Source organism: Ovis canadensis, chromosome 21, assembly GCF_042477335.2.
Source record: "Ovis canadensis isolate MfBH-ARS-UI-01 breed Bighorn chromosome 21, ARS-UI_OviCan_v2, whole genome shotgun sequence".
Taxonomy (NCBI): domain Eukaryota; kingdom Metazoa; phylum Chordata; class Mammalia; order Artiodactyla; family Bovidae; genus Ovis; species Ovis canadensis.
This window is the reverse complement of record NC_091265.1, coordinates 34533178-34555880: the sequence shown is the minus strand read 5'-3', so window position 1 is coordinate 34555880 and position 22703 is coordinate 34533178. Positions and strand designations below refer to the sequence as shown.

The 22703-nt window shown below is 40.4% G+C and overlaps 1 protein-coding gene across 1 annotated transcript in view; it reads right to left on the bottom strand.

The window, feature by feature from the left end:
• The window catches only part of LOC138426405 (glycerophosphodiester phosphodiesterase domain-containing protein 4-like), a 169486-nt gene that overhangs the window by 130089 nt on the left and 16694 nt on the right, over positions 1 to 22703 (bottom strand). Inside the window, exons 2-3 of the mRNA XM_069564919.1 lie at positions 13369 to 13462; positions 7359 to 7418 (exon numbers count right to left, since the gene is read on the bottom strand). Of these exons, the coding sequence (XP_069421020.1) occupies positions 7359 to 7418; positions 13369 to 13462 (154 nt within the window). The remainder of the gene's footprint in view (positions 1 to 7358; positions 7419 to 13368; positions 13463 to 22703) is intronic.

The following is a 22703-nucleotide window of genomic DNA, read 5'->3' as shown; positions in this document are numbered from 1 at the left end:
AAGAGTTTTGATTGTGGTCATTCATTCCTCTCTGAACATACCTAAGTGGAAGAATAGTTTACAGGCCTGGTACTAACCCTTTCCTTCCAGGTTTATTCTTTGCACACTAAAAACTGAAACTCCAAGCCCCCCAGAATCCCTGCTGTCAACAGAAGCAATCTCTCCTCACATGTCCAGGAACCTAATCCTTCAACGGATGAAGCCCTGACTAAGGTGGTCACCTTTCAAGGGGGTGCCCATTCTTTCTCATACCTCACCTGCATCACTTTCCATTGTCTCAGGTCAGTTCAGTTGCTCAGTCGTGTGCGATTCTTTGCAACCCCATGAACTGCAGCATGCCAGGCCTCCCTGTCCATTACCAACTCCCGGAGTTCACCCAAACCCATGTGCATCAAGGCGGTGATTACATCCAACCATCTCATCCTCTGTCATCCCCTTCTCCTCCTACCTCAATCTTTCCCAGCATCAGGGTCTTTTCAAATGACTCAGCTCTCCGCATCAGGTGGCCAAAGTATTGGAGTTTCAGCTTCAACATCAGTTCCTTCAATGAACACCCAGGACTGATCTCCTTTAGGATGAACTGGCTGGATCTCCTTGCAGTCCAAGGGACGCTCAAGAGTCTTCTCCAACACCACAGTTCAAAAGCATCAATTCTTCGGCACTCAGCTTTCTTTATAGTCCAACTCTCACATCCATACCTGACTACTGGAAAAACCACAGCCTTGATTAGATGGACCTTTGATGGCAAAGTAATGTCTCTGCTTTTTAATATTCTGTCTAGGTTGGGCATAACTTTGCTTCCAAGGAACAAGCGTCTTTTAATTTCATGGCTACGATCACCATCTGTGATTTTGGAGCCCACAAAAATAAAGTCAGCCACTGTTTCCACTGTTTCCCCATCTACTTCCCATGAAGTGATGGGACCAGATGCCATGATCTTCATTTTCTGAATGTTGAGCTTTAAGCCAACTTTTTCACTCTCCTCTTTCACTTTCATCAAGAAGCTTTTTAGTTCTTCTTCACTTTCTGCCATAAGGGTGGCGTCATCTACATATCAGGTTATTGATATTTCTCCCGGCGATTTTGATTCCAGTTTGTGCTTCCTCCAGCCCAGCATTTCTCATGATGTACTCTGCATATACGTTAAATAAGCAGGGTGCCAATATACAGCCTTGACGTACTCCTTTTCCTATTTGTCTACAGACTTATAATCAGAATTAGACCTAAGAATACTTCAAGAGATGGCTCTATTAAATTTATTGACCAAACTCTACAGTCTATGTACAAAAAAAATCCTATGATTGTTAAACAAGGAGAAAAGAATTCAAGACTGGGCTAAACTTATGTATGTATGGGCTTCTCTTGTGACTCAGCTGGTAAAGAATCCGCCTGCAGTGCAGGAGACTGGGTTCAATCCCTGGGTTGGGAAGATTCCCTGGAGCAGGGAAAGACTACCCACTCCAGTATTCTGGCCTGGAGAATTCCAAGGATTGTATAGTCCATGGGGTTGCAAAGAAGTGCCAATATTTTGGCCACCTGATGCGAAAAGCCAACTCACTAGAAAAGACCCTGATACTGGGAAAGTTTGAGGGCAACAGGAAAAGCAAGTGACAGAGGATGAGATGGCTGGATGGATCACTGACTAAATGGACATGAGTTTGAGCAAACTGAGGAAGATAGTGAAGGACAGGGAGGCCTGGTGTGCTGCAGTTCATGGGGTGCAAAGAGTTGGACATGACAGTGACTGAACAACAACAAAATGTTGATAAGTGTGCACTTACCAGAGATTCTGGATTCACTATACCAGAATTCAGGTATTATATATTGTAAAATGACTCTAACTGCTTGTTTCATTTTCTGAAACCTTGGCTCAATAGTGGCCTACACATGCAAAATGTACACTGGGGTAAAGACAGTCTCTTCAATAAGTGGTGCTGGGAAAGCTAGAGTGGTACATGTAAACGAAAGAAGCTAGAACATTTTCTCAGACCATATATAAGAATAAACTCAAAACAGATCAAAGACCTAAATTTAAGACTGGAAATAATAAAACTTCTAGAGAAAACACAAGCAATAGCACTCCCTGATGTAAGTCGTAGAATATTTTTTGGGTTCATCTCCTCAAGCAAGGGAAAAAAAAATAAATAAGACCTAATTAAAATTAAAAGCTTATATACAGCAAAGGTCCATACCATTTCTGTCCTTTATTGTGCCCATCTTTGCATGAAATGTTCCCTTGGTATCTGTAACTTTCTTGAAGAGATCCCTAGTCTTTCCCATTCTATTCTTTTCCTCTATTTCTTTGAATCGATCCCTGAGGAAGGCTTTCTTATCTCTCCTTGCTATTCTTCGGGACTCTGCATTCAAATGGGTATATCTTTCCTTTTCTCCTTTGCTTTTTGCTTCTCTTCTTTTCACAGCTATTTGAAAGACCTCCTCAGACAGCCATTTTGCTTTTTTGCATTTCTTTTTCCTGAGGATGGTCTTGATCCCTGTCTCCTGTACAATGTCACAAACCTCTCTCCATAGTTCATCAGGCACTCTATCTATCAGATCTAGTCCCTTAAATCTATTTCTCACTTCCACTGTATAATCACAAGGGATTTGATTTAGGTCACAGCTGAATGGTTTAGTGGTTTTCCCCACTTTCTTCAATTTAAGTCTGAATTTGGCAATAGGCAGTTCATGATCTAAGCCACAGTCAGCTCCTGGTCTTGTTTTTGCTGACTGTATAGAGCTTCTCCACCTTTGGCTGCAAAGAATATAATCAATCTGATTTCGGTGTTGGCCATCTGGTGATGTCCATCTGTAGAGTCTCTTGTATTGTTTTCTTCAAGAAAATTAAAGATACCAAGGGAATATTTCATGCAAAGACGGGCTCAATAAAGGACAGAAATGGTATGGACCTGACAGAAGCAGAAGATATTAAGAAGGGGTGGCAAGAATACACAGGAGAACTGTACAAAAAAGATCTTCATGACCCAGTTAAACACCATGGTGTGATCACTCACCTAGAGCCAGACATCCTGAAATGTGATGTCAAGTGGGCCTTAGGAAGCATCACTACTAACACAGCTAGTGGAGGTGATGGAATTCCAGTTGAGCTATTTCAAATCCTGAAAGATGATGCTGTGAAAGTGCTGCACTCACTATGCCAGCAAATTTGGAAAACTCAGCAGTGGCCACAGGGCTGGAAAAGGTCAGTTGTCATTCCAATCCCAAAAAAAGGAAATGCCAAAGAATGCTCAAACTATTGCACAATCGTGCTCATCTCACACGCTAGTAAAGTAATGCTCAAAATTCTCCAAGCCAGGCTTCAACAGTATGTGAACCGTGAACTTCCAGACGTTCAAGCTGGTTTTAGAAAAGGCAGAGGAACCAGAGACCAAATTGTCAACGTCCACTGGATCTTCGGAAAAGCAAGAGAGTTGCAGAAAAACATCTATTTCTGCTTTATTGACTATGCCAAAGGCTTTGACTGTGTGGATCACAATCAACTGTGGAAAATTCTGAAAGAGATGAGAATACCAGACCATCTGATCTGCCTCTTGAAAAACCTGTATGCAGGTCAGGAAGAAACAGTTAAAAGTGGACATGGAACAACAGACTGGTTCTAAATAGGAAAAGGAGTATGTCAAGGCTGTATATTGTCACCCTGCTTATTTAACTTCTATGCAAAGTACATCATGAGAAACACTGGGCTGGAAGAAGCACAAGCTGGAATCAAGATTGTCAGGAGAAATATCAATAACCTCAGATATGCAGATGACACCACCCTTATGGCAGAAAGTGAAGAGGAACTAAAGAGCCTGTTGATGAAAGTGAAAGAGAAGAGTGAAAAAATTGGCTTAAAGTTCAACATTCAGAAAACTAAGATCATGGCATCTGATCCCATCACTTCATGGGAAATAGATGGGGAAACAGTGGAAACAGTGAGAGTCTTTATTTTTCTGGGCTCCAAAATCACAGATGGTGATTGCAGCCATGAAATTAAAAGACGCTTACTCCTTGGAAGAAAAGTTATGACCAACCTACATAGCATATTAAAAAGCAGAGACATTACTTTGCCAACAAAGGTCCCTCTAGTCAAGGCTATGGTTTTTCCAGTAGTCATGGATGTATGTGAGAGTTGGTCTATAAAGAAAGCTGAGTGCCAAAGAATTGATGCTTTTGAACTGTGGTGTTGGAGAAGACTCTTGAGAGTCCCTTGGACTCCAAGGAGATCCAACCAGTCCATCCTAAAGGAGATCAGTCCTGGGTGTTCATTGGAAGGTCTGATGTTGAAGCTGAAACTCCAATACTTTGGCCACCTGTTGCAAAGAGCTGACTCATTTGAAAAGACCCTGATGCTGGGAAAGATTGAGGGCAGGAGGAGAAGGGGACGACAGATGATGAGATGGTTGGATGGCATAACTGATTCTTGGACATGAGTTTGGGTGGGCTCGGGGAGTTGGTATTAGATGGGGAGGCCTGGTGTGCTGCAGTTCATGGGGTCGCAAAGAGTCAAACATGACTGAGTGACTGAACTGAACTGATACAGCAAAGGAAGCAATCAACAAAATGAAAAGACTATCTTTTGAATGAGAGAAGATATGTGGAAATCACACGCTTGATAAGGGGTCAACATCCAAAATATATAAAGAGCTCATACAGCTCAACATTAAAAAAAGAAACAACCCAATTTAAAATTGGGCACAAGACCTGAATGACATGTTTCCAAAGAAGACATAGAGATGGTGAAAAAGGCACACGAAAAGATGCTCAGCATCACTAATCATCATAAAAATGCAAAGCAAAACCACAGTGAGCTATCACCTCACACCTGTCAGAATGGCCATTGTCAAAAATTCAACAAATAATAAATGTTGGCAAGGATGTGGAAAAAAGGGAATCCTAGTACACATTGGTACAAATGTAAATTTTTACAACCACTATGAAACACAGTATGGAGGGTCCTCAAAAGAATTGAAAACAGAACTACCATATGTTCCACCAATTCCATTCCTGGGGTTATGCTAAAGAAAATGAAAACATCAATTCAAAAAGAAATATGAACCCCAATGCTCATAGCAGTTTTATTTACAATAGCCAAGATGTGGAAGGAACCTAACTGTTCCATCAACAACAGATGAATGGATAAAATGATGTGATGTGTGTGTGTGTGTGTGTGTGTGTGTATGTAGTTACACACAATGGAATACAACTAGGACATAAAAATGGAACTTGCCATTTGCAAAAAATGGATGGGCCTGGAAGATACTATGCTTAGTAAAGCACATCAGACTGAGAATGAGAAATACTGTATGTTTTTATGCATATGCAGAATATACAAAATAAATTAATGAATATAATGGAACAGAAACAGACTCACAGATACAGAAAACAAACTAGTGGTCACTAGCAGAGAAAGGAGTAGGGGAGGAGCTAGATAGGGAAAGGGGATTAAGAGACACTAACTACTAGATATAAAACTTAGCAAGATACAAGGATGTTATGTACAGCACAGGGAATATAGCCAACAGCTTATAATAATTTTAAATGGAATATAATATAAATATATTGATTACTATGTTACATACCTAATACTAATATAATACTGTAAACCAAGTATACTTCAATTTAAAAAAAAATGGTAGCCGATGCATTATAAAATTGGGATGCCAGCGATTTCTTGGTGTAATATGGAAGAAAGAATTCAATGGTTTATTGAGAAAAGGTTTCTGGAATGCTATCACCTATAATAAGCTAAACCACACTATTCTGGGCTCTATGGGCGGTCTCAGAGGACACTGAAAAACACATAGTGAGAAAGTGTCAGCATCCTTGAAAAGCACCAGAGTGGCCATGTTTTATGCCTGGATAAAGGTGAGGGGTGTTGCCACTCAAACTGGCTTCCTGAGTTCAAAAGCAATGATATGATTCTCCTGTGGCAGAGGCCAAGTAGCAGCACTCACTGCCAGCAGCAAGGTAAGCATGGTTTCTGTAAAAGGCTAGAATGATCATCAGAATGGTACAACCTATAGGGTTATAACTTGGTAGTAACTAACTGATAGTGCTGTCCCAATTCCAAAATAGATGGTGATCTCAACAGGCCTGTTTATGTACTTTTCAGTCTACACTCTTTCCTTGTAAGAACTTACAACTTCAATTTCCATCTGTTCTAATCCTTAAATTTATATTTTCAGTTCATACTTTCCTTTTGAAAAAGAGGAAATTTAAGGAGATCACTCAGAGAATTTGACATGCTCCTGGATTTGAGGAAATACAAGGAAAACCATGCCTTAAAAAAAGTCTATAAATACCAAGAGGCTGTGCTGGAGATGCTCAAGCCCATGGCAGTATAAGACAAGAGAGGCAGTGTTGGAAATGAGCTGCATGTCTTCAGATGCTGGATCAGTAATGACTGCTTCCTCAGAACAGGTATGGATCCTTTGTAATTGCTAATATAACTTTAAAGGGCTTCAAACTAAGGGAGAGTCAAAAGGACCTCAGCAGAGAAGCATCAGGGCATATAGGAAGACAGGCATTCACTTTACCAAGAGAGTTGCAATCAAGGTTCTCAACGTTAGAAAGTGAAAGTGAAGTCGCTCAGTCTTGTCTGACTCTTTGTGACCCCATGGACTGTAGCCTACCAGGCTCCTCCATCCATGGGATTTTCCAGGCAAGAATACTGGAGTGGGTTGCCATTTCCTTCTGCAGGAGATCTTCCCAACCCAGGGATATTGAACCCCGGTCTCCCGCATTGTAGGCAGACACTTTACCATCTAAGCCACCAGGGAAGTCAGCAGAAGGGTCTCTGAAAATACACATGGAAAAATCCATGCAGTTAAGAGCCAACAACTGCATTAACTTGGTCCTGATAGAACCAACCCCTCCGTGTGGGACTGTGTTCTTCTATCCTATCTCTCCTTCCCCTGAGCCATACTCTGGAAGAAAGGTAAAAGGACAATCATGCTCTTTCCACCACTGCAAGTTCCCAGGCCTGGGTCATGTGAAATTGGGGAAGGGAAATACTTCAAGAAGTTGGAGTGAAGTGAAATTTTTAATGAATGAAACAAGACTGTTCTTGTGACTATAAAGGACTGGGAAAATAATGGAGGTTGCCTAAGATTTTACGGGAATGAGAAGAACAGAGTCACAGAGTCCAGAGTAGGGAGAAAAAATAAAGTTGAGGTTCAGTTCCTTCAGTACATCAGTTACCTTTCTTACAAATTTAACGATTTCAACTAAAATGGTGTAAGTAGTCTTTTTCTATAAGGGGAACAACAAAACAAAGGGAAGCTCTGTATTTGACACAATGCTAAAGAGGCACTTTCAGTCCTGGTCTCAGGACTCCTATGAAGATTCAGATGTCCTACCTTATGACACCAGTGCAGGTACAATTCAATCCCCTCCCAAAGCAACAAAATCCCAAGTACCTGAAAAAAGAAAAAAAAAGACTATATTGAAGTCCCCAAGATGCTGCCAAAAACTCTTTCCTGAATTCAAAATTCTTTCAGAGTCTGGTATTACATCCACTTCTTGCTACATCAGCAGTTTTCATATGCTGGGAATTTGCCATTCTGTTCCTCTGCTAAAAAGCTCTCCCCCTTCCCATGCCACTGAAGCTTCAAAGAAAGTTCACGTGTCACCTCCTACTTGTACCTTTCACCAGCAACCCCTGGAAGAATTTATTATCATCTTCTCTGGGATTTTGCAAAGTTAGTGTACTGATATCTTTCTTGAGTTCCTACCAATTTCTTGGTAGGTATTACTCAGTCACTTCTTAGAGAACAGAGGTCAGGGGCCAGCCTTTCCAAGGGTCATCTAAAAAACCTTTCTTGAGGAGCCAGTGCCACTGTCATAACTACTAGCCACTATCATTAACATCAGTATTTAGGCAATAAATCCTAGATTGAATTTGAAGCTAAATCTAGCCAGTCATCAAGTCAGTGTGGAGACAGGAACGGAAAAACAGAGTCCTCAGGTGCTTAGGATATGAATGAGAGAATGTATGAGACAGATTTTTATCAAAACAATTTCACAAATATAGTTCACTTGTTCTTTATTCAGCCTTATAAAATACCATTCTATTAAATATTATCTTGCTCATTTGGAAGAAAAGAAACTGAGACTCAGAAAGCTGAGGCTCCACACCACAATTTCCAGGATGATTTTCCTAAATAGAAATCTGATTTATGCTTAATGTACTAGCTCACTTTTCAGGCCTTCCAAGGTCTGTTACAAGCCTATCTAAAATGATGTTATTCCTTTTTCTTCAACATCCCCTGGGTTCAGTTCAGTCACTCAGTCGTGTCCGACTCTTTGCGACCCCATGGACTGCAGCACATCAGGCCTCCCTGTCCATTACCAACTTACAGAGTTTACTCAAACTCATGTCCATTGAGTAGGTATTGCCATCCAACCATCTCATCCTCTGCCGTCCCCTTCTGTTCCCGCCTTCAATCTTTCCCAGCATCAGGGTCTTTTCAAATGAGTCAGTTCTTCGCATCAGGTGGCCAAAGTATTGGAGTTTCAGCTTCAGCATCAGTCCTTCCAAAAATCAGGACTGATTTTCCTTAGGATTGACTGGTTGCATCTCTTTGCAGTCCAAGAGACTCTCAAGAGTCTTCTCCAACACCACAGTTCAAAAGCATTAATTCTTCAGTGCTCAGCTTTCTTTATAGTCCAACTCTCACATCCATACATGACTACTGGAAAAACCATAGTTTTGACTAGACAGACTTTGTCAGCCAAGTAATTTCTCTGTTTTTAAATATGCTGTCTAGGTTGGTCATAGCTTTTCTTCCAAGGAGCAAGTGTCTTTTAATTTCATGGCTGTGGTCACCATCTGCAGTGATTTTGGAGCCCAAGAAAAGAGTCTGTCACTGTTTCTGCTGTTTCCCCATCTATTTGCCATGGAGTGATGGGACCAGATGCCATGAACTTAGTTTTCTGAATGTTGTTTTAAACCAGCTTTTGCACTCTCCTCTTTCGCTTTCATCAATAGACTCTTTAGTTCCTCTTCACTTTCTGCCATAAGGGTGGTGTCATCTGCATATCTGAGGTTATTGATATTTCTCCCAGAAATCTTTTTTTTTGGGGGGGGGGATACACAAGATTTCTTTATTTTTAAGGAAGAAGTTATTCAAACAGTAAAAGAAAATAAGCACATTGCCAGTGTTTCTCAAAATAGTTCTCAAGAGACTTAGTGTGTTGCTTGTACACATAAACACCTGTGTTCACTTCAAGACAAAGACAAATTTTTTACACTTCCAAGAGAAATGAATATCATAAAAGCAGAATTCATTACCATATGTAAAATAGATAACCAATGCAAGTTCCAAGCATGAAGCAGGGCACCCAGAGCCAGTGCTCTGGGACAACCCAGAGGGATAGGGTAGGGAGGGATGTGGGAGGGGGTCCCAGGATGGGAGGGACACACGCACACCCATGGCAACTCGTGTTGATGCATGGCCAAATCCATCACAGTACTATAAAATAATTATCATTAAAATTAAAACAAATTAATTGAAACATTAAAATTAATGAAAATTATTTAATTTAAATTTATTTAATTGGAGGCTAATTACTTTACAATATTGTATTGGTTCTGCCATACATCAACATGAATCTGCCACGGGTATACACGCGTTCCCCATCCTGAACCCCCTTCCCTCCTCCCTCCCCGTACCATCCCTCTGGGTCATCCCAGTGCACCAGCCCCAAGCATCCTGTATCCTGCATCAAACCTGGACTGGCAATTCATTTCTTATATGATATTATACATGTTTCAATGTCATCCTCCCAAATCATCCCACCCTCGCCCTCTCCCACAGAGTCCAAAAGACTGTTCTATACATCTGTGTCTCTTTTGCTGTCTCGCATATAGGGTTATCATTACCATCTTTCTAAATTCCATATACATGCATTAGTATACTGTATTTGGTGTTTTTCTTTCTGGTTTACTTCACTCTGTATAATAGGCTCCAGTTTCATCCACCTCATTAGAACTCATTCAAATGTATTCTTTCTAATGGCTGAGTAATACTTCATTATGTATATGTTACCACAGCTTTCTTATCTATTCGTCTGCTAATGGACATCTAGGTTGCTTCCATGTCCTGGCTATTATAAACAGTGCTGCGATGAACATTGGGGTACACATGCCTCTTTCAATTCTGGTTTCCTCAGTGTGTATGCCCAGCAGTGGAATTGCTGGGTTGTATGGCAGTTCTATTTCCAGTTTTTTAAGAAATCTCCATTCTGTTCTCCATAGTGGCTGTACTAGTTTGCATTCCCACCAACAGTGTAAGAGGGTTCCCTTTTCTCCACACCCTCTCCAGCATTTATTGCGTGTAGACTGTTGGATCACAGCCATTCTAACTGATGTGAAGTGGTACTTCATTGTGGTCTTGATTTGCATTTCTCTGATAATGAGTAATGTTGAGCATCTTTTCATGTGTTTGTTACCCATCTGTATGTCTTCTTTGGAGAAATGTCTAATTAGGTCTTTGGCCCATTTTTTGATTGGATCATTTATTTTTCTGGAATTGAGCTGCAGGAGTTGCTTGTATATTTTTGAGATTAGTTGTTTGTCAGTTGCTTCATTTGCTATTATTTTCTCCCACTGAGAAGGCTGTCTTTTCATCTTGCTTACAGTTTCCCTTGTTGTGCAGAAGCTTTTAATTTTAATTAGATCCCATTTGTTTGTCTTTGCTTTTATTTCCAATATTCTAGGAGGTGGGTCATAGAGGATCCTGCTGTGATTTATGTTGGAGAGTGTTTTGCCTATATTCTCCCCTAGGAGTTTTACAGTTTCTGGTCTTATGCTTAGATCTTTAATCCATTTTGAGTTTATTTTTGTGTTTGATGTTAGAAAGTGTTCTAGTTTCATTCTTTTACAAGTGGTTGACCAGTTTCCCCAGCACCACTTTAACAAGTGGTTAGGGTTAAAGAGATTGTCTTTAATCCATTGTATATTCTTGCCTCCTTTGTCAAAGATAAGGTGTCCATAGGTGCATTCTCCTAGCAATCATGATTCCAGTTTATGCTTCATTCAGCTCGGCATTTTGCATGATGTACTCTGCATGTAAGTACCCCAATGTTCATCACAGCACTGTTTATAATAGCCAGGACATGGAACCAACCTAGATGTCCATCAGCAGATGAATGGATAAGAAAGCTGTGGTTCATATACACAATGGAGTATTATTCAGCCATTAAAAAGAATACATTTGAATCAGTTCTAATGAAGTGGATGAAACTGGAGACTATTATACAGAGTGAAGTAAGCCAGAAAGAAAAATACCAATACAGTATACTAATGCATATATATGGAATTTAGAAAGATGGTAATGATAACCCTGTATGCGAGACAGCAAAAGAGACACAGATGTATAGAACAGTCTTTAGGACTCTGTGGGAGAGGGCGAGGGTGGGATGATTTGGGAGAAGGGCATTGAAACATGTATAATATCATATAAGAAACGAATCGCCAGTCCAGGTTCGATGCATGATACGGATGCTTGGGGCTGGTGCACTGGGACAACCCAGAGGGATGGTACGGGGAGGGAAGTGGGAGGGGGGTTCAGGATAGGGAACACGTGTATGCCTGTGGTGGATTCATGTTGATGTATGGCAGAACCAATACAATATTGTAAAGTAATTAGCCTCCAATTAAAATAAATAAATTTATATTTAAAAATAAATAAAAATAAAAAGTCTTGCAGGAGAAGACAAAATTAAAACAAAATAAGCAGTAACAATATTCAGCCATGACGTACTCCATTCCCGATTTGGAACCAGTTTGTCGTTCCATATCCAGTTATAACTGTTGCTTCCTGACCTGCGTACAGATTTCTCAGGAGGCAGGTAAGGTGGTCTGACATTCCCATCTGTAAAAGAATTTTCCACAGTCTGTTATGATCCACACAGTCAAGTGCTTTGGTGCAGTCAATAAGGCAGAAGTAGATATTTTTCTGGAACTCTCTTGCTTTTTTGGTGATCCAACGGATGTTGGCAATTTGATCTCTGGTTCCTCTGTCTTTACTAAATCCAGCTTGAACATCTGGAAGTTCCCAGGTCACATACTGTTGAACCTGGCTTGGAGAATTTTGAGCATTACTTTGCTATCATGTGAGATGAGTGCAATTGGGCAGTAGATTGAACATTCTTTGGCATTGCCTTTCTTTGGGACTGGAATAAAAACTGACCTTTTCCAGTTCCATGGCCACTGTTGAGTTTTCCAAATTTGCTGGCATATTGACTGCAGCACTTTAACAGCTTCATCTTTCAAGATTTAAGGACTATTATAACTTTATACCTCATACCTGTCACTCTGAAGTGCCCCACATGCAAACAGAAACTGCACGTGTCTTGTTGATTTCTGTATCCTCATTATTTATCACTCATATAATAAGCAACACATTTTGTTGAATGAAAAATTAAGGCAAATATTAAATGATTTGGGGGTTTGGATCTTCTGTATCAGACAGGAAATCAGTGGAGAGAAGGAATCATGAAATCAGAGAAAGAAATATATATGCCCCATGTATAAAAGGGCACTGAAAAACTCCAGTTAACTAAGAATCAGTCTCACATGCTTTACACTTCTTCAAATTCCTCTATTTCCTGGCCTGAATTTCTCATACTACATGACCCTACTGTGTCAAGAAACACAGGCAGGGTCTCTACTGCCTAAAGATATTTGCTAAAATGTATTCTGCACCTGGACTAAGTGAAGTCACTCAGTTAAGTCCAACTCTTTACGACCCCATGGACTGCAGCCTACCAGGCTCCTCAGTCTACGGAATTCTCCAGGCAAGAGGACTGGAGTGGGTTGTCATCTCCTTCTCCAGGGGATCCTGACCCAGGGATTGAACCCGAGTCTCCCATATTACAGGCAGACACTTTACTGTCTGAGCCACAGGTTAGTGTACCTGGACTAAGGGACTAGCAATTGTGCATTAGAACAGGTTTGACATGCTAGCTAACTTATAAGACCCATAAAGACTTACTCTTAGGGGATAGGCTATCGAATGAGTAGTTCAATATGTAAAGGTACTGCCATGTGAAGGTGTGAGCATCTAAAATGATAATACTAAGTGAACCAGGAAATAGACTATCAAATAGGAGAAGAGAAAAAGGATGTTCTACCACTCTTTCTAAGGGTCAAAGTGGTAAGACACATCCTCTAGCAGCACAAGCCTTTTTTCCTCCATCTATCCCTCCTGCCTAATATTCAAGTGGCTAATGTAAATGCCAACTCTGCTAAGTGTGATCTGAGGTTCTGAGGGTTCCCAGCACCAACTGAGAACCACGCCACAGACAGAGCACCTAGTGAGGCTACTCATGAAAGGAGTGGGAGAAACAGAAGACATTACTCACCAACAGCAATGATGTGTAGGCAGCCAGAATCCCCAGGAAACTCAGTAAGACAATGGACCAGAAGAACCAGAGTCCTGTACCTATAAAAATGACCCTGCAAAAATAAGTTTCAATCCTTAAAATACAGTAAAAAAAAAAAAAAAAGTAGCATCCGCATCAAGGATAGGGGCGACAAGACCAAGTAGATGAGGTATAAGAAAACAGAGGGAGATAAGAGAAGCAATTTGGGAACAGATGTGTGGAGAGCTTTGGGGATATTTAGTGGAGAACTTTTAACTTTGTCCTATAGGTATCTGGGTACTTTAAATGGGGCTCTGTATAAGTGGTATTTTTTAAAAGTTATCCAGAATATATATTCAAAATATATATTCTCTTTTTTTTTTATTTTTTATTTTTTTTTTTTAGTTTTTTATTTTTTACATTTTAAAATCTTTAATTCTTACATGCATTCCCAAACATGAACCCCCCTCCCACCTCCCTCCCCATAACATCTTTCTGGGTCATCCCCATGCACCAGCCCCAAGCATGCTGCATCCTGCGTCAGACATAGACTAATCTCAAAAATATACAAGCAACTTCTGCAGCTCAACTCCAGAAAAATAAACGACCCTATCAAAAAATGGGCCAAAGAACTAAATAGACATTTCTCCAAAGAAGACACACGGATGGCTAACAAACACATGAAAAGATGCTCAACATCACTCATTATTAGAGAAATGCAAATCAAAACCACAATGAGGTACCACTTCACACCAGTCAGAATGGCTGCGATCCAAAAATCTGCAAGCAATAAATGCTGGAGAGGGTGTGGAGAAAAGGGAACCCTCCTACACTGTTGGTGGGAATGCAAACTAGTACAGCCACTATGGAGAACAGTGTGGAGATTCCTTAAAAAATTGCAAATAGCACTACCTTATGACCCAGCAATCCCACTTCTGGGCATACACACCGAGGAAACCAGAATTGAAAGAGACACATGTACCCCAATGTTCATCGCAGCACTGTTTATAATAGCCAGGACATGGAAACAACCTAGATGTCCATCAGCAGATGAATGGATAAGAAAGCTGTGGTACATATACACAATGGAGTATTACTCAGCGGTTAAAAAGAATTCATTTCAATCAGTTCTGATGAGATGGATGAAACTGGAGCCGATTATACAGAGTGAAGTAAGCCAGAAAGAAAAACACCAATACAGTATACTAACACATATATATGGAATTTAGGAAGATGGCAATGACGACCCTGTATGCAAGACAGGGAAAGAGACACAGATGTGTATAACGGACTTTTGGACTCAGAGGGAGAGGGAGAGGGTGGGATGATTTGGGAGAATGACATTCTAACATGTATACTATCATGTGAATTGAATCGCCAGTCTATGTCTGACGCAGGATGCAGTATATTCTCTTTTAAAAACAATATAATATAGAAGTTCTGGAATTCTAAAAGAGAAAAAGTCTACTGCCTTAACAAAACTTAACACTTTCTATTTTGGAAGGTTTCTGGTTCATGTGAATGTACGTTTTCTTATATAACCGCAAGCCACCATGTCAATTTCTCTATCCTGTGTAAGATATTTGACCTCTTTAAAAACTGTCTTGACATGTTCTATTCCTAAGGGAGATTATGAGAGAAAACTGTTAATGATAATCTAAGAGAAACAGGATTAAACTTGTTCCACGTATTGTATGTCAAAACTGTTTTAGACTGTTCAAGATAACAGAGATTACCTTCTCACCATATAAAACCTGGAGAAATTATATTTTAACAATACTGACCTATAACTTGTCTTACTGTACTTTGAAGACATTGCATTTTTTACAAACTGAAGGTTTGTGGCAACCATACATCAAGCAAGACCACTGGCATCATTTTTCCAACAGCATTTGCTTACTTCCTATCTCTGTATCACATTTTGGCAATTCTTGTAATATTTCAAGATTTTTCATTTCTATTATATTTGTTGTAATTATTTGTGATCAAAGATCTTTAATGTTACTACCACTATTCGCTGAAGGCAAGTTATCATAAATAGCTATGGTTAGCTGTCTAGCAATAAAATAATTTTTAACTAAGGCATGAAAATTTTTTATAAATAATGCTATGGTACACTTACAGACAACAGTACAGTAACAGTATAGTATAAAAAGAACTTTTATGTGCACTGAGAAACCAAAAGACTGTGATTTGCTTTATTCCTATATTCACTTTACTGCTGTGGTCTGGAAATGAACCCTCAATATCTCCAAGATATGCCTGTATAAAATACAGATGTGTGAACAAAAACCACATTACAAATAAGTAAAGAAATTCTCTTTGGTGAGGAGTTATACATCAAGAAGAATGTAATAAGCAAGCAGCTCTCTGAGCAAGAGCTATCTTAGATCAAGATGCTAAGAGTACTCTGTAAAAGATGAGCTCACAGACGGCAATCAAATAAGGACTGTCAACAAATTCACGCAGTATGTCAATTAAAAGAATAACCTGAATACTAAAAACATAATTAATAGAATGATCAGAAAAGAGGCACAAAATAATCAAGATCTTCAGAAAAATAAAGGTCTCACATTCATATAACTAAAATAGATGTTTTAAAACAAGCACATTAACTATCAAAACAATAAAATGGAGATCTTAGAAAACTTGCAAGAGAACCTTTAATGGAAAAGGTCTGAAAAATATTTATATATGTATGCACGTGTGTGTGTGTGTGTGTGTGTGTATAGTTGAATCACTTTGCTCACACTTGTAAATTAGCTATTTTGTTGTTGTTTTAGTTGCTAAGTTGTATCCAACTCTCTGTGAGCCCTTGGACTGTAGCCCACCAGGTTCCTCTGTCCATGAGCTTCTCACACAAGAATACTGGAGTGGGTTGCCATTTCCTTCTCCAGAGGATCTCCCTGACCGAAGGATCAAATCTGTACCCCTTGCATTACCAGGTAGATTCTTTACCACTGAGCTACCAAGGAAGCAAATTAGCTATATTTCAATTTTTTTTTTAATGAAAGATGGACTTAATAGTTGTTGAGATACAGTCAAAGAATTCAGCAAACTGCTTAGCCAAGTAATGATACTGACTTCATTTTCCAAGTGAAGAAGTTAAAGTTTACCATTTAATAGTGCCTCTATCTTTCCTAATCATTTCTCTGGCCACATCTATTTTCTTTCAGTCCCTTTGAACCTAAAAGGTCTTCTTTTGTACATTCAATCACATGTAAATATTGATATTGTTATAGTTTAGTTCAGCTCAAAATCCTCTCACCAAATTCAGATAAAGTTACCACCCACTCACCATGAAATGCAGGAAGAATTTTACATGGTTTTTTTTTTTTTTTCTCCTTCCGTCTTCTACTTCTTCTTGACCTATGGATTTGTACTCACTATAGGTAGTAGTAGTCAGGTAGCACAGAAATGAGAAGAATAAAAAGGTGTTTGTTTAGCTGAGTGGAATTGAAAAAAGTGGAGGGGGTGATCCTAAGATGGCGGAGGAATAGGACGGGGAGACAACTTTCTCCCCCACAAATTCATGGAAAGAATATTTGAATGCTGAGCAGATTCCACAAAACAACTTCTGAATGCTGGCAGAGGACATCAGGCACCCAGAGGCAGCCCACTGTCTTCAAAAGGAGGTAAGAAAAAATATAAAGATTAAAAAAGAGACAAAAGAGGTAGGGATGGAGATATGTCCCGGGAAAGGAATCTCAAAAAAGAAGTTTCCAAACACCAGGAAACACTCTCACCGGTGAGTCTGTGGCGAGCCTTGGAACCTCAGAGGGCAACATAACCAGGAAGAAAAATAAATAATTAAAACCCACAGATTATGTGCCTAATGGCAACTCCCAGCGCAGAAGCAGAGCAGATGCTCACATCTGCCACTAGCAAGCAGGGACTGGACAGGGAGGTGTGGGCTGCATTGCTTAGGGTAAGGACCAGGCATGAATGCCCCGAGGGCAATCTGAGGAAACTAACTTGAGATAGCAACCCAGACAGTGGGATAGCTATCCCATGAAAAGCCCTAACCTAAGGCACCGCCAGGCCTGCTCACAGAACAAAGGACCGAGCAGAGCTAGCCAGCTGTAGACGGCCCATCCCTTGGAGGAGACAGGCAGGTGAGGGCAGCCAGAGCCGGTAGGGGGAAACTGCAGCCCCAGAGAAGCATCATCTACCAAATTGTAAGTAGGCTTCGAGCTAACCAAGACTTTTTGGGATTCTGGACGGTCGACATCCACCAGGAGGGTCACAGCCAGAGATCAGCTCCCCAGAAGAGACACACGGCACACCTGAGAAAGTGCACCGGTTGTACACCCAGAAAACTGAGCGGCTGGGACACGGGAAGCAAGAAGATGCAGCCCCCAACTGGGGGGTGACTGTGCTCGCCAAGCACCTGGTCACCTGACCTGCTTGGACCTGGGAAGGGCACAAAACGCAGGCCCAACCAAGTCTGTGCCTTTGTGGGGTACCCGAGTACCTGAACCTGAGCGGCTTAGACATGGGAAGTGCACACAACCCAGGGCCCACCCCAGACAGTTCCTGGCAGAGCAACCTAGAGCCTGAGCAGTGTAGACAGGGAAAGCACACACACCATGAACAGGGGCAAACCCAGTGTGGCCGAGACACTGCGAGCACTCCCCACACACACGCCAATGATATTTGTTTGCAGTGTTCCTCCCTCCCCACAGCATGACTGAACAAGTGAACCTAAAAAAGTGACCACCACAGACTCCTTGTGTCAGGGCGGAAATTAGACACTGAAGAGACCAGCAAACAGAATAAGCTAAAATAAACAGAGGGAACCACTTTGGAAGTGACAGGTGCAATAGATTAAAACCCTGCAGTTAGCACCAACTACATAGGAAGGAGCCTATAGATCTTGAGAAGTATAAGCCAGATCAAGGAACTATCTGAACATGAACTGACCCCACACTGTCCACAACAACACCAGAGAAAGTCCTAGATATATTTTTACTATTATCATTGTTTAAATTTAAAACAAATTTTTTTAGTTTAAGTCTTCTATTACTCCTTTAATTTTCATTTTTATAACCTACTATTACTTTGCCAAAAAAAAAGACCCTATTTTTAAAGCAAAATTCATATATATAAATTTCATAATTTTTGTGACTTGTTTTTTTCTTTAATATCGTATTTTTGAGAATCTAACCTCTACTCTAGATTTTTAATCTTTGCTTTTTTGGTATTTGTTATCAATTTTGTACCTTTAAGAACCCAATCTTCAGTACCCATTTTTACTTGGGAGCGAGATTACTGGCTTGACTGCTTTCTCCCCCTTTTGACTCTCCTTTTTCTCCACCAGGTCACCTCTGTCTCCTCCCTCCCCCTTCTCTTCTCCACCCAATCCTGTGAATCTCTTTGTGTGTTCCAGGCTGTGGTGAACACTTAGGGAACTGATTACTGGTTAGATCTGTCTCTCTACTTTTGATTCCCACTTTTATCCTCCTGGCCACCTCTGTCTCCTTCCTCCTTCTTCTCTTCTCTGTGTAACTCTGTGAACATCTCTGAGGGATCCAGATTGTGGAGAGCACATAAAGAAGTAAATACTGGCTATCTTGCTCTCTCCCCTTTTGATTCCCCCTCTTCGCCTAGTCACTTCTATCTCCCTCCTCCCTCTTCTCTTCTCCATGTAACTCTGTGAACCTCACCAGGTGTCCCTCACTGTGGAGAAACTTTTCATCATTAACCTAGATGTTTTATCATCGGTGCTGTATAGATGGAGAAGTCTTGAGGCTACTGTAAGAATAAGACTGAAAACCAGAGGCAACAGAGATAAATCCATGTACCTACAGACAACTTATCTTTGACAAAGGAGGAAAGAATATACAATGGAGAAATGACAATCTCTTTAGCAAGTGGTGCTGGGAAAACTGGTCAACCACTTGTAAAAGAAGGAAACTAGAACACTTTCTAACACCATACACAAAAATAAACTCAAAATGGATTAAAGATCTAAATGCAAGACCAGAAACTATAAAACTCCTAGAGGAGAACATAGGCAAAACACTCACCGACATAAATCACAGCAGGATCCTCTATGACCCACCTCCTAGAATATTGGAAATGAAAGCTAAAATAAACAAATGGGACATAATTAAAATTAAAAGCTTCTGCACAACAAAGGGAACTACAAGCAAGGTGAAAGGACAGCCTTCAGAATGGGAGAAAATAATAGCAAACGAAGCAATGGACAAAGAATTAATCTCAAAAATATACAAGCAACTCCTGCAGCTCAATTCCAGAAAAATAAATGATCCAATCAAAAAATGGGCCAAAGACCTAATTAGACATTTCTCCAAAGAAGACATAGAGATGGCTAACAAACACATGAAAATATGCTTAACATCACTCATTATCAGAGAAATGCAAATCAAAACCACAATGAGGTTACCACCTCACACCAGTCAGAATGGATGCGATCCAAAAGTCTACAAGCAATAAATGCTGGAGAGGGTGTGGAGAAAAGGGAACCCTCTTACACTGTTGGTGGGAATGCAAACTAATACAACCACTATGGAGAACAGTGTGGAGATTTCTTAAAAAACTGGAAATAGAACTGCCATACAACCCAGCAATTCCACTGCTGCGCATACACACTGAGGAAACCAGAACTGAAAGAGACATGTGTACCCCAATGTTCATTGCAGCACTGTTTATAATAGCCAGGACATGGAAGCAACCTAGATGTCCATTAGCAGACAAATGGATAAGAAAGCTGTGGTTCATATAAACAATGGAGTTTTACTCAGCCATTAAAAAGAATACATTTGAATCAGTTCTAATGAGGTGGATGAAACTGGAGCCTATTATACAGAGTGAAGTAAACCAGAAAGTAAAACACCAGTACAGTATACTAATGCATATATATGGAATTTAGAAGGATGGTAACAATAACCCTGTATGCAAGACAGCAAAAGAGACACAGATTTATAGAACAGTCTTTCAGACTCTGAGGGAGAGGGCGAGGGTTGGATGATTTGGGAGAATGGCATTGAAACATGTGTATCATCATATGTGAAATGAATCGCCAGTCTAGGTTCGATGCATGATACAGGGTGCTCAGGGCTGGTGCATTGGGATGACCCAGAGGGATGGTATGAGGAGGGAGGTGGGAGGGGAGGTTCAGAATGGGGAACACATGTACACCCGTGGCAGATTCATGTCAATGTATGGCAAAACGAATACAATAATTAGCCTCCAACTTAAATAAATAAAGTTATATTTTTTAAAAAATAAACATACCAAGGCATTCAGACAAGAATGACTGTTGGATAATAAGAATTTTAGAAATTGACAATGAATAGCTTATAATGGAGAAGGCAATGGCACCCCATTCCAGTACTCTTGCCTGGAAAATCCCATGGATGGAGGAGCCTGGTAGGCTGCAGTCCATGGGGTCGCGAAGAGTCGGACACGACTGAGCGACTTCACTTTCATTTTTCACCCTTATGCATTGGAGAAGGAGACAGCAACCCACTCCAGTGTTCTTGCCTGGAGAATCCCAGGGACAGGGAGCCTGGTGGGCTGCAGTCTATGGAGTCACACCGAGTCGGACATGACTGAAGCAACTTAGCAGCAGCACCACCAGCAACTTATAAATGTGTGTTTCTAACATGTTCTGTTCCTTTTACCTTACAATCTTGATTACATTAAGGATTTGCTAAACTCACCTTCTTTTACTTGCATTTAAAGCAGAATAAATTCTGAACCAGAATAATAGAAAAAAAAGAAAAAGAAAAAAGTGTTTCTTGATCATCACATCTTTAAACTGGGATTATACAATTGCTCAGGATTATGCAGTAGACTTCACTCTACATGGATTGTCCACTTCAGGGTTCTTCTGACTTACTATTTTCAAGCAGTTTCCTCTGTTCTGCAACACTGCTTTATATCTCTCTAGCAGAATCATCACACATCTTTTTGGATGAAGTCCTTCTCATCCAATAGATACAGTCTTTGGCAGCCCAGTCAACCTTCTCATCTAAATCTAGTCTCTGCACTCATATTTAAAGAAACTTTCTAGGACCCTTTCCTTGCTTTCCCAGAGATACAAGTTACAGATTTCTTGCATACTCTCCCAATGTCTACCATACATACCACAATGCTTATCAGCAGAATCAATTGTCAGCTGACAGCAACTCTGAGGAAAAACAAAAGACACAACCAGTTCTACATGAGGACACACACAAGCCATGGAACTTTTGTCTGTCTACCACCATGTCAAGAGGTGATGATGTTGTCCAGTTGCTAAGTTGTGGCTGATTCTTTGCAACCCCGTGAACTGCAGCATGCCAGGCTTCCCTACCCTTCACTATCTCCTGGAGTTTGCTCAAACCCATGTCCATTGAGTCAATCATATCATCCAAACCTCTCCTGTCACCTCCTTCTCCTACTGTCCTCAATCTTTCCCAGCATCAAGGTCTTCTCGAATGAGTTAGCTCTTCACATCAGGCGGCCAGAGACTGGAGCTTCAGCTTCAGCATCAGTCCTTCTAATGAATATTCAGGGCTGATTTCCTTTAGAATTGACTGGTTTGATCTCCTTATTGTCCATGGGACTCTCAAAAGTCTTCTCCAGTGCCACAATCTGAATATCAATTCTTTGGCACTCAGCCTTATTTATGATCCAAATCTCACATCTATACACGACTACCGAAAAAAAACATAGCTTTGACTAGAAAGACTTCTGTCTGCAAACTGATGTCTCTGCTTTTTATTTTTTTAATATAAATTTATTTATTTTAATTGGAGGCTAATTACTTTACAATATTGTATTGGTTTTGCCATACATCATCATTAATCCACCTCAGGTATACACGTGTTCCCCATCCTGAAACCCCCTACCTCCTCCCTCCCCGTACCATCCCTCTAGGTCGTCTCAGTGCACCAGAACCAAGCATCCAGTATCATGCACTGAACCTGGACTGGCGATTCATTTCATATATGATATTATACATGTTTAAATGCCATTCTCTGCTTTCTAATATGCTGTCTAGGTTGGTCATGGCTTTTCTTTCAAAGAGTAAGGGTCTTTAAATTCCGTTGCTGCTGTCACCATCTGCAGTGATTCTGGAGCCCAAGAAAATAAAACCTGTCACTGTTTCCACTTTTTCCCATCTATCTCCTGTGAAATGATAGGACCAGATGCTATGATATTAGTTTTTTGAATGTTAAGTTTTAAGCCAGCTTTTTCACTCTCCTCTTTCACCTTCATCAAGAGGCCTTTTAGTTCATCTTTGTTTTCCATCATTAGGGTGGTATCATCTGCCATCATCTGACGTTAATCATATTTCTCCCAGTATTTGATTCTCCCATATT